Source organism: Netta rufina (genome assembly GCF_964035555.1).
Source record: "Netta rufina genome assembly, chromosome: Z".
Taxonomy (NCBI): Eukaryota; Metazoa; Chordata; class Aves; order Anseriformes; family Anatidae; genus Netta; species Netta rufina.
The window spans coordinates 5,370,096-5,389,384 of NC_140126.1; the positions used below are offsets into that span (position 1 = coordinate 5,370,096).

The 19,289-nt window shown below is 43.1% G+C and overlaps 1 protein-coding gene across 2 annotated transcripts in view; it reads right to left on the reverse strand.

Annotated features, from left to right (window-relative positions):
- Nucleotides 1–18,927, reverse strand: part of DCAF12 (DDB1 and CUL4 associated factor 12) — a 31,980-nt gene extending 13,053 nt beyond the window's left edge. For both annotated transcript variants that reach the window (XM_084304893.1, XM_084304894.1), the window contains exons 1-7: nucleotides 18,725–18,927; nucleotides 17,791–18,045; nucleotides 8,762–8,968; nucleotides 7,438–7,498; nucleotides 2,019–2,212; nucleotides 864–929; nucleotides 39–201 (exon numbers count right to left, since the gene is read on the reverse strand). In XM_084304893.1, coding sequence (XP_084161019.1) covers nucleotides 39–201; nucleotides 864–929; nucleotides 2,019–2,212; nucleotides 7,438–7,498; nucleotides 8,762–8,968; nucleotides 17,791–18,045; nucleotides 18,725–18,808 — 1,030 coding nt within the window. In that variant the 5' untranslated portion in view covers nucleotides 18,809–18,927. The remainder of the gene's footprint in view (nucleotides 1–38; nucleotides 202–863; nucleotides 930–2,018; nucleotides 2,213–7,437; nucleotides 7,499–8,761; nucleotides 8,969–17,790; nucleotides 18,046–18,724) is intronic.
- Between the last annotated feature and the right edge of the window lie 362 nt (nucleotides 18,928–19,289).

Here is a 19,289-nt window from a genome sequence, read left to right on the forward strand (position 1 = left end):
AAAGCAAACAGATTGAAGCACTCTGACAAGTTTCTTACCACTGCCTCGTTCTTTGGAACAGACGGATTTAACGTTGTGAGATGGCTGCCTCGGATCCAGGAAGGAGACGTGCGCCTGTGATCCTACGGCATAAACTGACCACTCCTGACCGTAAGCCAAACACACGTTCTCCCTGCAGTATGGCAACTTTGTGGAAAGTAACTGGAAACAGAGGAAGGAAAAAAAACAAAAAACATTACAATAAAAGAGCATGATGCTACAGAATTTTTCTGTTCAGCTTCTTTTTAAGTAAATTGCAGTGGGGAAAAAAGCATCTAAAATAGGTTCATCACAAAAACAGAACTTAAAGAGGAAACCAACAACCTGACCCACAGGAAAAAAAAAAAGAAAAAGCCATGGAAGAGATGGGATGCCTTATCAAACCAAACTGGAATGCTAAAGGCTGAAGTATTATTTGAAGAACAAAGGACAGTTTTGGCAAATTGTTTTAATTTTTTTTAAGCTGCTGTTACCACCTCCACAGGTGTAGAGGCATCAGCTCCCTGAAAAAGCTTACCTCATACACCAGCAGAGATATGCCTGATTTTAGTCTGCAATTACACTTTAACAAGTATAGCTTCTTTGATGAACCCTGCTACAAAACTACCCACGCTGTATGCAACAGGGCACTCAACTCATGCAGAGCTGGCATAAGTTTAAGAGCAGTGAGTTTTTCTCCTCAAATTTTATTTTTAGTACATTTTATACAAAGCTTATTTTTACAAACTGTTGTTTTCTTCAAGCATTTAAAGGAGATGAAGAAATAGTGAACAGCAATAAATGCTAGGCCATTTTCCAAGTTTAATGCCAAAAGAGAAAAGCACCTTTGATAGCGTGTGCTCTGCTTTCCAAAGATGAAAATACCCATCTAGGGACACAGCTCCCAGCTCCTGTTAAGATTTAAAAAAAAAAAGAAAGTTAGTTTCCGTATTATAAATGCCCTTATAAACCTCACACTCAACTAGGCAGGCTACATTCTCCAGATTGAGCTCATCCTGTACATGATTAAAGATAGCTTTTCATTTCACATTGATCTTGAGAGAACACAAGATAGCACAAAGGTGCCAGATAGAATAAGAATTATTAAAACAAATAACCAAAAATAACTTTAAAAATATAGATCTTGTTAGACAAGCAAATAATCACTTATTAGACAGTACAAGCTAGTTAGCAACTAGCAGCTCCCACACTTATTCTGACCCCAAAGTCATCATTTATTTCCAGGCACTACTCTATAGGAAAAAGCTGTGTGAAGTCTTCATTGCAGAGGAGTGATTAACACGGTGAAAAATAAAGCCAACAGGAGCACTGTGTTGCTGAGAGCATGCCTGCTTTGGCTTCAGACCTCCTCTGTTCTGTGAGGACAGAAACAAAAGCAGTGGAGGATGAATTGCTACTCCTACTTGCTCCAGTAGCTTTCATCTCTAGTAATAGCAAGAGATCAGCATGGGGGGAGGTTAATGTTTTGTTTGTCAAATGCCAACAAAATAACACCAGAGCAAGCAGTGGTGCCTGCCCTGTGTGTCAGTTACCTCGCTTGCTGCGCAATCCAGTAAAAACTCAGCTATCAAAACAGGAACTACCTGAATGTCAGCTGGTCTTCATTAAGAGTGAAGGAAAGCAACAACCACACCAGAGAGTGGGATTCAAGCTGCAAGGGGGTGTTTTGGTACTTTCTCTGCTTCATGTAAACATTCCCCCTTTCCCCCTCTGGGTGCCGGTCTGAAAACCAAACCCACAGTCAAATTGTTCCTTCTCAGAAAAATACATGACGTCCCTGCCTCCAGCTTTTCTGGATTCACTCGGGGGCAGAGGTAGACACAGCAGATGAAGACAACCATTTCATATGAGAAGGAAACAAAAGAATCAGGGAAAAATATGTTAGGCTGCCTCTCCAATATATTTGACTTAGATTAGTTTTTTTCTGGTATGTCTGGACAGTTTTAGGACTTCTCATCTGTCTTTAAAAGCTTACTCACCTTGTTTTTATTGTTGAAAGCCAGTGCTCGGACTTTGCAATTGTCAGGATTGGTGTTCTCCTTGGGGATATCCTTCAGAGCCCTGTGTGTTATGTGGGCATAGACAGGAACTTGAGACAGGTTGTGCCTGGCATCGCTTTTAGACAGCACATCCTCTGTGACTTCCCAGAGACCCATCGAACCATCCCGAGAACCTGGATGAATAGCCCATACATAACAGCATTTCACATCGATGTAATTGCCCTTTTTTAAAGAAGGAACTGAAGTAAACAGTAGAGGCTGGAAACAGGAAAGGATACTATTGCCATTAGTTTAACTGAACACACTGCTGGGCATCATTAATTAGGATTAACAACAGGATCTTTCTCAGCTACTAAGTTAGTAATATCGTGACCTCATTGTCAAGTGTTTTTTTCCTGTATGGCTTCTAAGCATTGAATCTGTTTTCAAAGTGACCACCAAAAAAACCACAATCATCATTAGAGATTCACACATGGAATAAATTCAGAGGTGACAGAAGAGCCAACACATTTAGCCCAGCTTACCAAGGCTGAGATAACTGTGTCTGCTAAGTCATTGCAAAAACCTCTGAGAAAGTTTTGTTAGGTTTATGCAGATTTTGGGTCATTTGATTTTTGCCAGTATCCCAGTGTATATCTGCACAGAAAACTGCGAAATTTCTTGTTTAAAAAACAAAAGGAACTGAGGCTGAACAAGCAAAACACCCCATTTTTCTATTGAATTTGGAGATACTGTGAGAAACTAAGCTGTGTTTTTGCAGTAGAGTTTACTTTTTTTGTATTCCAAGGTATTTGGGTAGTCATAACAAGGAGAAATGCTAAGTAAGTAAGCAGACAGTACAAGGCCTCACTGTTCCTAAACAAGGTGAAAGCTTGAGAAAAACAGGATGAGCCATGTGGGAACAGTAAAATAATGATGACAGGTTCTCAAAACATAAGAAAGGGAAAATTAAAAAAAAAAAAAAAAAAAAGAAAAAGGAGAAATTAAAGGGTTAAAGAAAAAATTGTACACATGTGGTACAGAGGAGCGTTGAGTAGCTTGTGAACCTGTAGTACTCAGTCAATGAGGAAACAGGGGAGGTGATCAGGTGTCAGGTAATAGGGAATAAGAGGTTATGATTTGTTTACTATAATGAGCTCCTAACATGGCACTTGCAAGGCAAGCAGGTGATCAGGCCCAGTCAGCATGGGTTTATGAAAGGCAGGTCCTGCTTGACGAACCTGATCTCCTCCTATGACAAAGTGACGCGCTGGGTGGATGAGGGAAAGGCTGTGGATGTGGTCTACCTTGACTTCAGCAAGGCTTTTGACACCATTTCCAACAGCATTCTCCTCAAGAAACTGGCTGCTCTTGGCTTGGACTGGCGCACGCTTTGTTGGGTTAAAAACTGGCTGGATAGCCGGGCCCAAAGAGTCGTGGTGAATGGAGCCAAGTCCAGTTGGAGGCCAGTCACTAGTGGCGTCCCCCAGGGCTCGGTGCTGGGGCCGGTCCTCTTTAATATCTTCATTGATGATCTGGACGAGGGCATCGAGTGCACCCTCAGTAAGTTTGCAGATGACACCAAGTTAGGTGCGTGTGTCGATCTGCTTGAGGGTAGGAAAGCTCTGCAGGAGGATCTGGATAGGCTGCACCGATGGGCTGAGGTCAACTGCATGAAGTTCAACAAGGCCAAGTGCCGGGTCCTGCACCTGGGGCGCAATAACCCCAAGCAGAGCTACAGGCTGGGAGAGGAATGGTTGGAGAGCTGCCAGGCAGAGAAGGACCTGGGGGTGATGGTGGATAGTCGGCTGACTACAGGCTGACTACAGGTCCTATGAGGAGCGGCTGAGGGAGCTGGGCTTGTTCAGCCTGGAGAAAAGGAGGCTCAGGGGTGACCTTATTGCTCTTCACAGATACCTTAAATGAGGCGGTAGCGAGGTGGGGGTTGGCCTGTTCTCCCACGTGCCTGGTGACAGGACGAGGGGGAATGGGCTAAAGTTGAGCCAGGGGTGTATTAGGTTGGATGTTAAGAAGAACTTCTTTACTGAAAGCATTGTTAGGCACTGGAACAGGCTGCCCAGGGAAGTGGTGGAGTCACCATCCCTGGAGGTCTTTAAAAGGCATTCAGATGTAGAGCTCAGTGATATGGGTTAGTGGAGGATTGGTTAGTGTTAGGTCAGAGGTTGGACTGGGTGATCTTGGAGGCCTCTTCCAACCTAGACAATTCTGTGATTCTGTAATTGGCAGGATGCCCACCATTGCAATCGCGAATAAAATAGCTTCACAGAAGATCCTGTCTGAAGAAAATTATTGAGATTTTTCTCACAATATTAAGCCAAAATATGAAACAATCAGAGTAGGCAAAGAAAGCTGAACTACTTCAGTTCACTGATCAGTGCAGACTTAGCCAAAGCCCCTTGCCCATCCCTTCTAGTGTTTAGACAACTCAATTCCATCTAAGTCAGCTCTTACAGACTTGACACGTACCCCTTTCTTCCCTGTGCTACAAAAACCACATCCCTTCTTTCACAGAGAAAGCATAATCTGTATTTCATGTCTTGAAGATTCTAGAAAAGACTAAATATCTACATCAGCCAACTTATAGACTTTGGTACATCATAAAGAATAAGCTGCAAAGACACATAAGCAAAACATCTTGTTGAAGTAGTGTTGAATACCAGTGCATCGTAAGATGGCTTTGCCCCCTGGCAGACAGATTGGGTCATTTGCCACCATCACCCAGCAGACAAATACAAAAGGAACTTCCTAATGGCACTGCATAGCAGCAGGCAGCATGGCCATTACATCCTGCTACTCAATTTACATGCTGATGGTTTCTAATGGCACCCAATCTTCTTATGGAGGCTGAATGCTCAGCAGTAGAATTTCTAAATATCTTGACAGACTTTAGGAGGAAGCTGTCCCTTATAATAGCCCTAACAGGGGGGAAAAGACAATGTATGGCATTTAACTGGTTGGCCCTGAAGCTAAGGAGAGTATCATCGGTTACCCTAGGCTCATCCAGGGAATTATTCATTTTAGTTTGGAACTTTTGGCATGGAAATCTTTGTCTAGTCAGTACAGCAATTGTTGCATTCTCCCGCAGTCACAGCTGCTCACAGTCAAGATGTTTCGTTTTATGCTTATTGACTATCAAAATACACTGCTGCCTGTTTTAGAGGCAAATCTTTGCCTTGTTCTTGTTGAAGCTAACAAAGGCAAGAATAATCAAGCCCATGGCCCACTCTGCACTCTCTCAATATTTTTGACAGCAATGAGAAAATGTACTGCTGAAGCTCTAACCTCGAGCTGTATGAGTGTGCTACTGTCTGTAATGGGAAAAAAAAAAAAAAAAAGCCCATCTCTTTATTCCTGTGACATTTAACCTACCCCAAGGAAAGTTAACAAGAGTTGTGCATTTTGATTCCCAACTCACAGGTAATTACTAATTCCTCTGTATCTGGAGTTCAAATATTTCTGCTTTGTAGTTGCAGTTACAGATTGCAATAACAGATGTATTATTAAAACAAATGTCAGAGGTTAGTCGTCTTTTTTTTTTTTTCCCCAACTAGATCTGTTAAGTTCTCAAGCATTCAGACTTGCTAATTGCTTTTAACAAGTTTTCCCTGGTGTCTCACATCTGCAGACTAGAGTATACATCTTGCTACAAGTTTCATGCAACAGAGGACATGGCAACCACCTTTCTACTCATACATCCACTCTTGAGCATGCAGAAAACATTAAGAGCTACAGTTCAGCATCCCATGCTGGGCCTCACTGGGTCCTTATCTCACCACTGGATTTCTGTAATCATCTTTGCTGTTCTCCTCAGACTTTAAAATGATTTTTGCAATGCAGGTTTTTAGGTTGGAGCCTCACAAGGATCAACGTAAGTATTAGTTTCAAAATCAAATTCCAGGATTAGCTTTATTTTTTTTAAATAGCTAAGCAAATTATAAAAATCAAATACTTGAATTGTTACGGGACAGTTCTCTGTCATCTACAGTCTGACACCCATGTATGGAATACTATATACACTGTCACCACAGACAGACAGTAAACTACTAAATTAATGCACTAGGACATTGGTACTGCTGCCTTTACTTAAGTAATACTTTATGAAGTTACACCAGTTATCCAACCAGTTACTAAAAAGTCAGTTACTGACCTTTTCTCTTACTGGCTTCCATCTTACCTACACACGTGTGTATGCACATATATAGCAGTAACTACTAACAGCTTGATAACAGAAACTGAGTTTTCATTAAAAAGTCTTTACAGGATTCCAGGTAAACATTGTTGCTCTGCTGTATTCCAAAGTTATTAACTCATAACATGAAATTATTGAAGTTACCCTCATACAAAATCCTTCCCTTGTAACTCACTGTTTAGAGACCCTCTCATGTCAGTGCCTACTAGAAAAACAGTGAAATCCCTCTGATATTAGAAAAAAATATAATTTAAGGACCAAGAGTAGTTTAAATAACCAAGCTAGTTAGTTCCAAGTGGTTTTCAGTGTAGCAGTACCCAAGCCAGACCCTACTGACCTCTTTTAAAAAGAGAAGAATCTCAGATACTAAAGAGCTATATAAATATTAAATATAATTTAAAACTCAGAAATGAGAACTTGAAAGTTCTAAACTGAAGGTCATGCACTGTAACAGGCTCTCGGAAATTTTGCTTCTCATCCCCAGGATAATTTTTATTCAAAGTCTCAAGGGGGCTCTTATCAGTTATTTCTACAATGCGAAGGTCTACTTACAGTACCAGGCATGCCTCAAAAAAACCCAAACAAGCAAACACATTTGTTTTAACTGGGTTTAAAGGCATTTTCTGAAACAGTGAGAAACATTTAAGAAAATGGTTTAGTGATTACGTTATATCGCTCAAGACACCTGGGTTCAGATAAACCCAAGACTTAAGCTGCCCAATTAAACTCCCTCCAAACAATAGAAAGAAGAAATTCAGACCATGGGGGTTGGCTGAAACCTCTTTCAAGGACTTCTTTCCTCCTACTAATTGAAACCAACAAAGGTAATCAGGCTCCAGGCTCCTACCTTTAGTGAATTCAACTGACACATTTAATTGCAATGACCCCAAAATGCTGGACATAAGGATAACTAGTAGATAGCTCTCAAAGCAGACCCCATATAGGCCCAGCCTACACTTCAAGTGCAATCATGACAAAATGCCAGTTATATCATAGACTGAAGTATTACAAAGTGTTGGGTTTGGAGCATTTATTCCCCCCCACACACACACCCGCAGAAAATCACAAACAGAAGCACTTGAAACAGGAATACTGGTTATTGGCACTATTACAATTACTGTGTTATCTTTATGTCTTGATAAAGGTGATTCCCTAAGATTTACCAAGTGCTGTACATCAGTATAGTAAAATAATGACAAAAAAGATTACCAGAAACAGCCATGGTATCACTGATCCACGCAATTGAAAATATCCAGTCCTTATGTCCATCCTAAAAGGAAAAAAAAAGTCAGATTTGCTGTGCCATTATATTCTAGAGTAGTCTCTCAAAGCAGCAAAGTATTTTTCACTTTGAGTTTTAGTACAAGCATAAGAAGAACAGACCTATGTTAGAAACATTATACAGGTGAAATCCCAGTATCAATCTGTAGTAGTTTAAGTAACCCACAGCAATTTAAACTTTTTTTTTTTAGTTTCATTAAACTTAGCATATAAAATTAATAGTTAGAGAGCAATTAAGTGATGGAAAAACAGGCCTTAAACTGAAGACAAATTTATCTCACATCTAAGAATTTAGATTTTCCATTTTGAAAGCAGTGTTTTTTGCAAAATAGCCACACGCTTCCTCAAATGTCCCTACTATAAATGGTAACTAAAACATTATGTTTGCAATAGATAAGCTACAGAATAATTTTTCAAGACTACTACTTCAAGAACCTTTTGTTTGGCATGTAAAGAAACCTGGGGGGATCCCTAAGCCTGTAGTTCTGTTTGAAAAGCTGCAGTCACAGCAGCATGCAAGTGAATAGCAAGTCATGAAGAGCTTCAGAGTCAAGCCTTTTCAGCAGCAGCAGATAGCCAGCTGCAGAGCTCCAACCTCTGCCGTTGTCAGTAACATCTAAGGCCTGAGTCAAAAGGAAGGAGAAATGAGAGAAGGGCTTCTGGGACACCACTGTATTCACTTCAGCCTTTTTCTTTTCAAGACTGGCTATTTTAAAAAAGTATGAGGACATTTCAGAAATAGACTCTGGTGCTGCTTATATCAAAGTGCCATAAGCCACGGGGTTAGAACTGATCCTTAAAGGCAAGATCTGCCTCTGGGATAATGCACACGTAGAGCTGCACAGGAGAAGGGGAAAGCTTGAATAACTTGCAACATCTTTTCAATCTTATCACAAGAGCTTTTTCACTAAAACTAGCTGTGTGTCTCAGTTTCAGCCTTCATCATCACAATTAGACCAACATTTAGGATGTGGTTGTATTTTCAACGCTTAAAAGTAATCTAAGTGGACCTGAATGAGGGCAAGGAAGAGGAAATCTGACTTAGAACCATTTCATGTGTTCATGCCCCTCACTTGTATTTAACATATCTTGTCAAGAAAGACCACTTTATCAGGAACGTTTTAAACCTTTCAGAAATTCTTCACTCTTCACCACAAAACTCCCAAATCTAACCTCGCTTTGACCTCAGGCACTTCAAAGTAGTAATTCTTTTAATTGGCAGAATAAGCTTTCCCCAAATATTCCCACTTACATCTCCCACACAGACAGGATCAAGTGTAGGCAGACGATAAATTGCAAGACTGTTGGGGTTGTCTCCACCTGTGGCCAGAAGGGTCCTTGAGGGGTTGAGCTCAATGGCGTGAATACCACAGCCCTGCTGGTTCACCATGCCAGGTTCACGGTCTTTCAGAATAGGAATCTTGGTAATTTGACCAGTCTGGACGTCTACCACAAATAACTGAAAAAAAAAAAAAAAAAAAAAAAAAAAAAAAAAAAAAAAAAAACAGCAGATGCAAATCATTGCTGAACAAAGATCAGAAAAACAAGATTTCCACTTTGGCTATAAATCCTGCAAGATGACTGAAAAAATGTATAATTTATTACTTAAAACTAGTGAACTAGCTTAATTTACACTGGGTTTTATTTCAATGATCCCATTTGGTTTTGAATGCAATGGAAGAGAAAGGAGAAAAAGTTGTCATTGCACATTTCCCATTTAACCAAGCCCTCAAATCTGAAGTTTATTGCCCTGTTCGTTTCTGTGACAAAACAGAATTGTTTTCTAGTTTCTCTTAACACCAGGGAGAAAGACAGACCCACCTCCAAAGTGCAAGTAAGCCCAAGAGCACTGGGCACAAATCTCCTGCAGCGCAGATCAGGATACATATTGAAGTTTCGGCTTTGACAAATTGACACCTTAGAAGTTTATTTAATTAGAGCTTATTTTCTAGTGATGCACAGAACAGTGACTAAACACAGTACTGCCAGTGTGAATATCAAAAAAAAAGAAACAGATATCTAGCTACATTCATCAGTCTGCAAAAAGACTAGAAGTTGTAGCTCAACGTCACCGTCTCCTTGGCAGAAAGATCAGTTATAAAGCCTTGCAAGTCTGCAGACATCACTGCACACCAAGTTAAATCTGTTCCAATGCATACAACTATAATTTATGATAATGGTAAACTCAATTTACGTAAACTATAGTTTACTATAATGGTAAAGTTTAAATTAGTTTCTGCAAACTATGGTTTACCCTGTCTGCCAAAGCATACTTTCATCTGGGAGGCTCCTGCACTGGATTGTTTCCACAGGTGTTCAGAGTGCAGCTGCACTAACAGCCACATTGGTGTAACTAAGGGACAGTATCTTGTGAGGGAACATGAATGAGAAGCAAGGAAATGGAGTATGTGAGCTGACTTGGCACTAAGGAAAGTGATGTAAAAAAAAAAAATCACAGCCCAAGATTTTTGGGGGAACTCACAGACTTGATCTCTGCTCTTTAATAAGAAGCAAAATTTAAACAAGATTTAGTAGCCTGTTACTTCTGATGTACTGAGCTAGCAGAATATTAATGTCAAATCAAAATCTGTTAAAGTATGTTATGTTAAACTCATTCTGCAGAGAAAGCCATGACCTATTCATCACTATTTATGCCTTGTACCTAGACTTATGCACCATCCTCAACCCACAACTGATCCTCCTCTGTAGTCAGAAGTCTTGCACAAACAGATCACAGTTCCTACAGTGACTGAATTTTTATGTTCAGTTCTTTATTTTGTATGCAGGTGTCAGGGGGACAGGCAGCAGCTGAAGCGTAGCTGAGTAGGAAGGAGGCACTGCTCGCTTCTGCTCAGCCTCGCAACGCGGCTCACTTCCCAAGACAAGCAGTGAAATCAGAATGCATGCAGCAGCCCTAACCTCATCCCTGAGAATTAACACCTGCACTACAGGAACACGATGACCACTAATTCCCTCTCCTCTCATCCTCCCCTGTGAGCTTTTATCTTCTTTTCTTCTTTAGTATTTCCTTCCAGTAGAAACTCACAATTCCCTCCCCATCCTCCTTCAATTACTGAGGGGGGAAAAAAAGAAACTTTTATGTACCTAAGTTTCAGGATTACAATGGTCATTTGAAGGTCCTAAAGCTAGCATCAGAAGCATTAATTAGGAAAACGCATCCAAATCTCAGGAGGCCCAGATTCAGGGAAGCCATATTTCAGCTGTTAGAGATGCACACTTCAGAGGGAATCTCAGTAGATATTAGCACTGAAATTAAAAACCCTTCACATTCTCCAGTCTAACACCACCACTGCACACCTGTGTTTGACACCAGGCTAATAACTAAAGAACAAGACTTACTCTAAATATGAAATTTCTTTAATGAACTGTAAACTTACTGGACTGTAAAATTTAAAGTTGTGTATCTCCAAGTTAAAAACTTGGAAATACACAATGCTGAAGTATCACAGACCCTCACACTTCAATTCTGGATCTTCAACCTCATTTTCTTGTAACAAGTTTCCAAACGAAGACATCCTTAGAAGTACCAGGGCATACTTCTCGCAGTGCTTTCACCTACTCCCACCCCACTCCAATCCATCCTCAGCCCTTTAACTGCTCTGTTGTTTTCTCACTTTTCTCCTCCAATTTTACAGCATTACCTTAACCAGAGCTGCAACTGCTCTTGCAGCATGAAACTTGACATAGTTAAGACACTGGCTTTGCTGTTTCAGCTGTTAAGCTCTAAGCAGGAATTACTCCCCTAATAGTTAGTAAGAGACTTGTAAGGAACCAGTTGCAGGCAGTTTACAAACAACAACCAAAGAACAAAATAAGCAAGTACTGCCTGCATGTGCTATGAGTATTGCATCACCTGGGACATGGCAGGAAGCTCACAAGCAGCTCACACTTGCAAGCTGAACTCACGCTGAATGCCAGGAAATCTTTCCCTATAAATCCAGCAAACAGAAGCCAAGAGCCAAACAGACATTGTTAATATTTCGCCCCTTTTGGGCTTTAAAAGTGTCTAGCAAAACAGGCACCCAGCTAAGAATGCTGAAAATTGAGCGCTATTTTATGAGTTTAGGACACGACAGGAAATCAAGTACAAAATACCTGACTTTTTAAGTGAGTGCAGCCAAACCTCCAGCATGCAGTTACATAAATCTGAAGAAAACAAGTTACCCTGCTTTTTTCAAGCAAACTGGTACCATCAGTGCTGTTGAAATAAACACAACTGCAAACAACTCCAAAGCAGCCCTTAAGATTCTTAACAAAGAGCTGATACCCGTGTTATACTTTTTTAACCCCCTTCCTACCAAGTGGGAATAACAATTTCTTTTTCAGTTATTTATTCATTACATAAAAGCTTCAATCAGCCTCAAAAAAACAGGTGCAAACTCCCAGCAACCAAACAGTGAATTGCTTGTCCCTTGAATCCGTTTTATACATAATTTGGTTCCTCCACCAATGAAGTGTGTGTGCATGTCAGGCGTTAGCATGCCCAGTAACTTGACGGTCAGGACCTCAAGCGAGGGTTGCTCTGGCCAGCTGCCAGAAGTCCAAGGACCACACTTAGTTTGTGAGGAATGAAGCAGGGTCAGCTATCTTGTTCTTTGTAGGACAATGTTATTCTGACAAGGAAACATGCTGGAGAATGATGTGACTGAAATCTTATCTCCCCTCCTGTTATGTTGCTTTTTGTTTGTTTGTTTATTTTTAAAATAAGGCATTTCAGATGTACAGCCTGCAACAATGCTATCGCTCAAGGACCGTGGCAGAGCGGCAAGGCCACATACTGCATTTGTCACAGTCATGACTTTTTAGGATCTGGCCGTACTTTTCACACCCCATGAAATTATCAAGTGTTTGCCTGGTTTTATTTTGTTCTGCAGAACGGTGAGAAGTTCTTTGGGCCTGTGGCTCCCATACAACTTGGCTCCCTTGTCAAGCTGCTAACAGTGAAGTTCATCAGGAAGCCGTCCCGCTTAATTAACTAAGGAACTTCATTAATCAGTTTGCCAGAAGTAAAGATTGTGGCACAGAATCAAATTATTGGAAGACAACACTGCACTGCAAAACCCAACCTTCTCGTCCATGCAGTACTGAGAGCAGAGCAGTTTGTCGAGCTCTTCATCAAGTCTGCTTCATTTTTTGACCTACCTTTAAGAGGCAACAGTTGGGGGGAGGGCTGAGGGGGCAAAGCGACCCGTTCATTACATCTAACTGTCCTTCCCACGCATCTGTAACTGAAAGAATTTGACTGAGCAAAGCAGCAGGTGATGTTTTCACATATGCCACCGTAACATCACATCTGATCTAGCCGTGACCACTTTGGGAAACATTCTGATCATATTATTTTTGGTGAGAAAAAGTTTGAAAAGCCTAATCTTCGTGTGGACAACAAGCTTAGAAAATTGTTGAAAGAAATGCTATTTCACAACAGCACATAAAGACTACCTTGTGTCCTCTGCTGCCAGCCCTGCACGTGGAACAGCAGGGAACATGTTGCCCCATCTTTGGGTTGATTGTACAGACCAGTTTGAACAAAACCAAAGCGTGCCACCCTGAGCTACACTATGTTTTATTACACAAACAGGACAGACCTGGATTCATGAAGCACAAGGAACTTGCACAAAAGACTGCTTATTCTTCAGGCAAGTATACGTGTTATGTTCTGCACCCCTGCTCTTCACACACTGCTCTCAAGTCCCGGAAGCATTCTTATAGTTTGCTTTAACATTTGAAGTTACCTGAAATAAGCATACTGCCTTGCTAAAAATAGAGTCACCAAGAGAGTAAGCTGGGACGGAGTTTCACAATTGGATTAAGCCAGTCTTCAAGAATTCACACACTGCTTCTTCACCCACCCAGTGTCACTGCCTTTGTGGCAAGGAGCGGTGCTCAGGTAGCTTCCAGGTCAGCCACATCACCTCTCTGCCTTCAGGGACAATTACCCCTATGCAAAAACCTGCCTGCACACACAGCAGCTGCCCAGCTGCCTCCACAGCCACGTGAACACTGGGAACGAGCAGGTGGGAACATCACATCCTGCACCGGCACAGCTCCGGACTGAAGCTGATCACCAAAGTGTCACCCTCAGCCAAGCTGGAAAATGACACAGTAGATACAATCTGGAGAACAACGATCAGAACAGAACTAATACAATGCTTACAGAGTCATTACACTAATACCATTGCTGGTTGCACTGAGTAGCACTGGTTTTAGTTTATTTTTTTTTCTTTTTTCTTCCCATTTCTCCATCTCTTCTTTTATCCAGATTGCCAACATCTCTGTTTTCTAAGTTCATAGAACGCTTGGCATAAGTCTCTCCAGTTCCATGGCAATGCAGATTCACTGCTACGTGCCAAGCCCCAAAGAAATGCTGAATCCTTAAAGACTAAGATCTCAAACTGGTAGGACTCCTTTCCAGCAGAGCTCAGAACATGCACTAATCTTAGCACAAGACCTACTTACAGGTTGTGCAGTACAGAGAACAAGCAGCACAAGAGGAATGGTCTTACACATCCTCCTTCAAAGGGTCCAAAGAGGGAGGAACAACCCAGAACATGAAGGAACATCTGAGAAGTTAGCAGAAGTAAAAGAAGCCAGCAAGTTGACTCTGAATCCACATTTCCAGAGACAAGGCACTGCAACCAAGCACCCCACCTTGCTATGAAGCCCTTCCAGCTCGTGGGCATACACATCTGATGTCACTGAACACACTCACTGCCAAAAAGTCACATTTGTCAGTTTTTATTTGCGTCCTGTCCTCTGCATGTAGTTTTAGGAGGCTGGCAGACAGCTAACGTGTGTCAGCAGATGGCAGAGGACGGAGAAGTGAAAGACTTGGTCTGCTAAAGGGCAGCTGGGCTGCCCACACCATACCTGGCAAGGAAACCAACAGACCCTTAAGGCAGGCACGGGCATCACATGTACTTGACAGAAAACCAAATCCTCCCGAGAGACAAGAAACAACACCTGACTCTCTACTTACAAGGCACTGAAAGCAAGGTGAACGGAGGTGTCACTTACAAGTGTCAGAGGTTTATTTACAGTGACCAAAGTATGGCGTTCAGTGGACTCTGAGCAGTTATGAACCGTGGTGACATGACTTCCCCCTCCCTCCCTGGGAGCAGGAAACAAGCAGTCTTCCTGACTCCTCACATTGCTGGCAAAACCAGAGCAAGCATTACCTCGCAAAGCAAGTGGAAATCATTTTCCCCACAGACATTCCATATTCACAGCTGGAGGAGGAACTACGCATTGTATTCTCACCACTGCTATCCCACGACTGCCAGACTTGTTTATAATTGTATGAGGTGCACTGAACAGACGAGGGATCTCCTGAACTAATTAAAAAGCTCTAAGCAGAAACAAGAGCTGGGCATTTACAGCAGGGCATCCAAGGCAACATGCAAATCTACCAAGGTGAGAAGAAGTACCAGCTGGCCACCAGAAAGCTACCCTTCGTGACTCGGAAAAGCCCCCTGAGAAACCAGAAGAGAATGTTCATTAAGAAAGTTGCGTGTTTAAAAAGACAAATGACAAACATATCTATCAGGCCTTCCTGAGAAACCAAAAAAAAAAGTAATATTAGATTCCTGGCAATTAGATTCTCAAGCAACTGGAAACTAATAAGTGTTGTGTATTTAGGGAATGATTTACAGCTCTGGTACTTCTACACGCTTAACTTCGCAATTAACAAAATTATGTCCTGAACATATACACAGGACTAAGGTATCAGAATAAGCTGCAAGATGGTGATTTGAACTTTTTTCAGAAGTTGCTTTATCCCTCGCCACTTCCTGAAAAATAGCATACAAAAAAAAGAATGAGTAGTTCACTAATCCAGTGTTCAGTGGTTTCTTTTGCCATAAGCTTGTTTCCTACATAGTCTCAAAGTTTCTCTACAATTCCTGAACACAACACACTGATTACAGACAGTATTTTCTTCTAAGATAAAGTATCTTCTAAAGCACCTTCCTCTTCCTTTTCTTCAGCTTTTGGTAACTTCAGTGCCCTGGTGCCACAGCCTAAATACCTGCACCTCACAGATGTGCTTGTTCCTTTATTAGTTTTTCAATACCTCTAAGTAGCCCACTGTATACAAAACCAAGAAAATCCTTGCAAACTTATTCCTGCCTCAGAAAACCCCAGGTGATTGCATTTGAATTTTCAGACACGTGAATGCTCAGATAGGTTCCGTATCTACAAATCTAGGAAAAAAGCATGCACCTATAAGAAACTCAAATATTTTAATTACAGCTGTCCAACTGCAAGCAGCATGATTTACTAGAGACAATAAAGTTATTTTACATACAGAAGCATACCCAGGGATATTTTTTAGGATAAAAAGTTGCCGAAAATAATGCAACAAGTTTTAACACTCATTAAAAGTGAACTACAGACTGAGAGCTCCATATTCTCTTCAACATTTATGGTGACCAGTACTGTCAGGTGACTAAAAGCAAAGCTCCTCTTTATGATGAGAGCATGTTTCTGTTTTGTTATTAAAAATAGTGAATACTTCTGGCACAGCATGGCCAAAGGCAATCTACAAATGAACTGCTAAAAGCTCCCCGTGCCATGTTTAAGCTTGGATTAAAGCAATTGCTTTGGTTTATAGTTTTCTGTTGCATTAACTTTAATTACATGCAACACCAGTGCAGTGAACTCCATTAAAGTTAGACAAGTTGTTTTAGATTCACTCCCAATTTAAATGCCACAATTGCTTGCTCAGGAGATAAGAGAGAAAATCTTGCAATTAAAACGTTCGTTGTTCAACTCTCTACTCAAATGTGAGTGCAAAGCAAGCAAGCTAAAGCTACTACAGCATTCCTAATTGATATATTTTACATCAGGACGTTGATTTTTGCCATCAGTACGTTTCGCCTAACAAAACACAACGTCCATCTGTAATGTAAGCCTAGCTGCAGAAGCACGTACCTCCTGCAGCATATGCAGAGCTAACAACAATGTGCTTGAATCCCTCTTCAGTTCCCTGATTGTTTGGCCACCAACAATTTCTGCAAGGTTGCGTTAACAACGCACTTGCCCATTTATCTTCACCACTGCTGCTGTGGAACGAGGGGAGTTACAGGACACAGCAAAACTGCTGCAGCACTACAAAGCCTGCAGTGACCTCGCTTGGGCAAGCAGGATTTTGAGAGCTGGTGTTTCAGCAGGAGTTTGTCTCCTGGAAGCTGTTCCACAAAGGGTGCTGGCTGCTGACCGGCTGAGGTGATAAGCACATGTGGAGAAAGAAGGCAGAAAGCTTCTACATTGCTAGATTCCTGTTACAAGGCTGTTTTATTTATACAGCTAGGCCTTAAAGTTGCTACATGAAAGACTCCTGCTGTGCAACTATGAATAACTGTAGAACACTTAAAATAAATAAAGAAAGAAAGATCTGTTTCCCTTGCAAGTCAGACCGCAGAGCACAGCTTCTGCTCAGAAGTCATGAAAGCAGAGAAGCAATCCCATCGACTCACATACTTTGAGGACTATAAGCTGCTGGATCTATACGTTCCTTACAACACTCAGCTCATTTCAGCGGGACTAACCAACCTGTGAAGAACAAGTTCCAAATTTTGCTCTAATTCAATCAGAACTAAATACGCGAACTTGCAGCACTGGCCAGTGAGGCCAGACCACCAGCTCCAGGAGAAAAGATTTACCTGTTTGTATAATCTCCTCCATTTACTAATCACATAAGACACTATTTTAATATTCCCCTATAACTTTTCAGATCCAAAACATTAGTTTAAGACCCTGTGATTTCAGGGTCTGTAAAACGATGTAACAGTACGTGAACTAGATGAGTTACCTGAACACTAGGACAGAATACCACATAAAACCAAACTGACTGAGGATGAATAAGAAAAAAAAAAACGAATTTTAAGTACATTCTTTCAGACATTATCATTGAGAAATCACAGGGACAGTCACTAACTCCCTATTTGCAAGGTAAGAAGAAAGATTCAACCCCCCTGTTGCACTTCATCTCCAGAAAAAGACAATTGCCCTGTGCAGATTAGAGATGCTGAGCACAAGCCTCATGGGTTGGTCCACAGCCACCTGTGCAGAACCACATTTTCTGATGAGAATAGTCCACAGCTAAATAATACATTCATTGAAAAATCATCATGTATGATTTTGACTCTGTCTGTAATTACTTCCTAACGTTTTCCTTGGCAGCCCACACGCTTGGATTACGGAGAAAGGGGAGAGGGAGAAATAACAAGCAAGTGAAAGAGGAGAGAGAGAGGTGGCACTTACTGTGTTGCATTTTGTCCCGCACACCACTTGTCGGTGGTTCAGCCACTGGGAGGCAAACACTTTATTAAGGGTTCCAAGGTGAAACTCTCTCTCCTTGAGGAGGCTGGGAAGCTGCTGGGCTGCGTATCCATGCAACAAGCGGTGGTAGCTGGACTCATTCTGCATCCGCACCTCTCTACCTTTCAGGTAGTACACCAGGGACCGCTTCACCGGGGGAAGCCTTTTCCTTTTGTGAACCGAGTGATCCCACCCATACTGTGAAAAATAAACGCGGAAGTTAGAAGAACTTAAAGCAACGCCCTTGTAAATCCAACACGCTGAAGTCCGCCTGGCCGCCCTACCAAATACCACACCCGACAAGCTCGGCACTGCCGGCCTCAGTAAGATTATAGAATTAAACAAATATTTGCCATGGAAGCAACACCGCAGCGACACCCCAATCACTCCACGCTGCTCCACCAACACCCCTGCTTACAGAAACAGGAGAACAGAGGAAAACAAACAAACAAACACATTTTAAGCAGGCGAGGACTGCCCCCAACCACCCCCACCGTTCTGGGGACACAGGAGGGGAGGAGGAGGGGGGGAAAAGCTGGGGACCAACCGGGGTGGGGGCCGTGTGCCTCCTGCGGCCGGCCTTGGGGTCGGCCCGGTGCATGGCTGCGGGGCGGGGGGCGGCGGTTACGGGACGAACGGCGGCACCCAACGGGAACCGGGGGGGGGGCAGAACCCAAAGGGGAGGGGGCAGAACCCATAGGAAAGGGGCTGAACCCATAGGAAAGGGGCTGAACCCAAAGCTGGGGGGGGGGCCCAGACCCAGGACACCCCCCTCAGGGCCTCCCCCTCCCGCCTCAGGGCCTCCCCCTCCCCCCCCCCCGTGTCCCCATCGCCTCACACCGCCCCCCCCCCCCCCCCCCCCCCTTCCGGGGCCTACCTGCTCTCCATGGAGCCCCCCAGGCCCCGCGGCGGTCGCCGCCGCCGCCGCTTTCCGCTTCCTGCTAACTGTTTTCCGGGCCATAGTAGAAGGAAAGGGAACGAGAGAAGCCGAGAGCCCGGCCCGGGCCCCACATGGAGCAGGCGGCCGCCAGGGCTGGGGGCATAGGCGTGAGGGAGCCGAGCCGGGCCGGGCCGGGCCGCGCCTCACGACATTGCCCCCGACCTCTTTGCGACAAATCGCGGCGACGCTTGACGGCCCCCCCTCCCCCGCGGTTTCCTAGCACCGCCCCCCCGGCCCCCGCCCGCCCGCCGTTGCTAGGCAACGCGCGCCGTCGGGGGGGAGCGGCGCCCCCCCGCGGTGGTTGTTGGGGGGGGGGGCGGCCCCGGGACCCCCTGCTCGGGTCTGGGTGTCCCTCGGTGTCTGTTCCCCGCAGAAGCACGAGTTGTCTCTTTTCCTGGCTCAGAACCTGAAATTCCCCGTCCTGGGGAGTCAAACTACCTCAGTGCCTTGTCACCCGTGCTGTCACCATGCAGCTGGGGTTCCCATTTCTCCCTGGGGGCGC